This window comes from Austrofundulus limnaeus, unplaced genomic scaffold (assembly GCF_001266775.1).
Source record: "Austrofundulus limnaeus strain Quisiro unplaced genomic scaffold, Austrofundulus_limnaeus-1.0 Scaffold979, whole genome shotgun sequence".
Classification (NCBI taxonomy): domain Eukaryota; kingdom Metazoa; phylum Chordata; class Actinopteri; order Cyprinodontiformes; family Rivulidae; genus Austrofundulus; species Austrofundulus limnaeus.
Window position 1 is genome coordinate 37,346 of NW_013953381.1, and position 3,640 is coordinate 40,985.

Here is a 3,640-nt window from a genome sequence, read left to right on the forward strand (position 1 = left end):
AAAGATCCCAGGTATAAAGCAAATAGATCCTGCATTTATATCCTAAATAAACAACTTTTTATTAAACATCAGATATTATTTTTAAGTTTTCGAGGAGAAGAAAATAATTTTCAGGTATTTAGAGATTTCTTTCATTTTCACTCCATATATAACAGGGTTAAGGAGAGGATGATACAGAACCACTTGTAAAGTCATGATAAAGCGAGCTGTTTTGTGGAAATCAATGTTGATTCGAGCGATCACAATATCATATGAACACAAACAGGAAAAACTGAGTAGAACCAACAGGTGAGGAGAACAGGTCTGGGCAGCTTTTCTCCTGACATTAATGGAGCTTTTAAAGGTTATTATGAGTATTTTTGTGTAGGTAAATAATATAAAAAGTAAAGGCAAAAATACTGTATTGACTGCAATAAATACACCATATATAATATAAGATGCTTTGGAGCTCATACAATAAATCTGTGAAACTGCATTATTGCAGAAGATTCCATTTAAAGTAAAGTTGCAGATTTTGAACATGTTACTTATAAACAGTGAAGGCACAAGCTGACAGGTAGGCACCAGCCAAGCTAAAACCAGCAAAATACTCACTGTTGATTTTCTCATGATAGTGTGATATTTCAGAGGTTTACATATAGACACATACCTGTCATAGGCCATGACTGACAACAGTAAAAATTCAGAACCACATAAAGAGTAATAAATAAAACCCTGTAAATGACAGAGTGAAACAGATATAATCTGTTTGTCAGATAAAAAGTCCATCAGCAGTTTTGGGTAGATGTTGGTGCTGAAAAGAAGTGAGTTACAGAGCAAAGCTGCAATAAAAATGTACATAGGCTCGTGGAGACTTTTCTGAATCCAGATAATGCAGAATATGGTTGAATTGCAGCAAATAATTAAAATATAAACAGTAAACAGGATCACAAAATACAAAAATCTGTATTTCTGTAATTCTACATGTCCGCCAAAAGTTATCCATGTTATATTGAATTCATCAATCATTTTTATATAAAGCAACTGTGAACAGGCTGTGAAAGAATCTAACTAGGCAGGTCACAAATAAAGGACTGCTAGTGCAAAAAGACATATGATTGAATCAGGTGCGTGTTTGCATCCAAGCAAACTGAGGCTGTGAAAAGTTTTTATTTAACTGTTTTATTCTCCATGGATTTCATTAAACTGTTTACACCTGACATGAAAACAGATTCACTCTTGGAGGTTAGTTGGCAACTCAAACTTGAGAGAAAATACATATATTTTTAGTCAAGTTTCATTACATTCTGAGTGTTTGCAACCAAGTCACTAGGGCCCTGTTTCAGAAAGCAGGCTTAACAAACCCTGGGTAGATAACAGAAACTCTGAATCAACCTGCCCCGCTCTGTGATACTTAGGATTTTCAGTTTCAGAACAGGTGATATCAACTGGGCAACTTAATCCTGAGTCAAGGTACCCCTGATTTAAGTTGCAGCACAAAGCCCTCATCAATGGAAGTCAGATAACACGTTTCACCATGGTAACAGCAGAAAATAAGACTGGAAGTCCAGTTCTCGTGCTGAAACTAGAAATATAAATGATGACATATAGAGAATATCAACATATATTTAAAAAAATAAGTAATACTGTTGCTGCTGCAAAAGAAAGTGTGTTAGTGTGGCAGAGATCTGCTGATCTAGTCAATGCATGATTATGATTTTACTTGAATCTAAACTTTAATTCTTTATTCAAGTGGATAAAAGTGTGTGTGTGTGTGTGTGTGTGTGTGTGTGTGTGTGTGTGTGTGTGTGTGTGTGTGTGTGTGTGTGTGTGTGTGTGTGTGTGTGTGTGTGTTGGTGAACCCAGCCAGTACTAAATGGACATGGCAGCAATTAAAGATTAAAGGGATCCATGATTTGTTTTAACATTAGACTTTATTTGATGAACATATATTTTAACTGTAAAATAAAGACTATAAAAATACTGTAGCCTGTTTAGTTTTGTAAATTTTTTAAATTATGTTTTAACATGGACGGAGCCATTTTATTTACACACTAAGCATTCAGGGTAAATGATGACGCAGATAGGTCCTCGGTGCGAGGCTGCTAGCGAGCTATATCCACCCTGAAGGTTAATCTTGGACAATATCTGATGATCAACTCTTTTAAATGAAACCAGAGAGCGTTGACAGAGAGGAGAAGGTAGAAATGACTCAGCCTGGAACTGAAAATATGGATGGAGGACAACAGAGCTGCTTCATGGAAGAACAACCTCAAATTAGCCTGTTAGGTTAGGTTAAAAAACAGGGAAAAAATGGGGAAAAACAGAGTGCCCTCTTCATGGCTTTAATACCCTTTACAGCAGACGCTGCGCCAATCCGCCTGTCGATCTCCCGCTCCGTTCTTCCCCCATTCGTGAACAAGATCCCCAGATACTTAAACTCCTCCACTTGAGACAGGGCCAAAGAGGCCGAAGAGGCAAACAGAGAATTTTGTTTAACAGAAATTTCTGCTTAAAATTTCCAGGCATTTTTACCATTTTTTTTACACAGTGCAGTTTTTACACATGGAGTTTTTATTAACAAACTTTCCCTGTTGAAAAAACATGGAACAGGAGGAGTTCACTAACATTCACATGAAATGTCATGGCTGATGTTTGATCTGAGGCAAAGCACATTAACACATAGTTCATTGGGACTCCTCTGGCAAATGGTGTCCACTTTTTACAAACCTGAGTTTTGAGCACTTCTGCTTTATATGGCGAGATTAGGCCAAAAGTAAAATGTTTGAAATGATCCCTTCAGTAATTTAGTTCATATTCTACATAATTAGTATATAAACAAGACCCTGAGATCACTCCTTGGCTGTATTAGATCTAACGTCAAGGTTAGTGAAACCCGGATTTATTATCATTATTGCTATTATTATTACTACATTTAATCACCAGTTATAATGTTAAGTAAGCACAGTTAGTCGGTGAGTACACATTTGGTGAGCACGGTGGCTACTTTTTGTGTTGGTGGTGGGGGGGATTCTTTTTTATTTTCTTTTTCTGTTCTACTCTGTTCTTTTTGTTTTTTGTTTTCATCTCTTTACTATCACATTATTTTTTCTCTTATTTCTTTATTTCTAAAACAATTACTTGTACACAAGCGCACAAACCCACACATCCAAATACTTAATAATCAAACATATGCTTCATTTAACTTCAAACACATTACGTATTTTTGTATACTGTATCTTACATGGTACATAGGTATTCTCAAAATCTTGACTAATCATCACTCACTGTCAATGACTGTCCCTGAGTGTCCCTACTGTTATGATAATGGGCGTGATTTAATTTTATTCTCACAAATACTGCGATGGGTTGTTTAAGGTTTGTCACATAGAATATAAACGGAGCCGGTACCCAAAAGAAAAGATATAGAGTTTTTAACCAGCTTAAAAGATTAAAGGCAGATGTTGTATTACTACAAGAAATTCATAAAATAAATTCAACTGTAGATGATCTCAAATCTCCTGAGTTCCCTAATATATTCTCAGCCTGTTATAATTCAAGACAAAGATGGGTAGCAATGTTAATACATAAAAATATCAACTTCACAGTATTAGATACAGTTTTTGACCCGAAGGATTGATATATAATATTAAAATTTTCT

General features: G+C 35.4%; 1 protein-coding gene across 1 annotated transcript; it reads right to left on the bottom strand.

Moving 5' to 3' along the window:
* Nucleotides 1-29: 29 nt before the first annotated feature.
* Nucleotides 30-1,079, bottom strand: LOC106533596 (olfactory receptor 2AT4-like). Its single transcript, XM_014029959.1, has one exon. It carries the CDS (start codon nt 1,006-1,008, stop codon nt 82-84), a length of 927 nt encoding a protein of 308 aa, XP_013885413.1. The 5' UTR covers nt 1,009-1,079; the 3' UTR covers nt 30-81.
* Between the last annotated feature and the right edge of the window lie 2,561 nt (nt 1,080-3,640).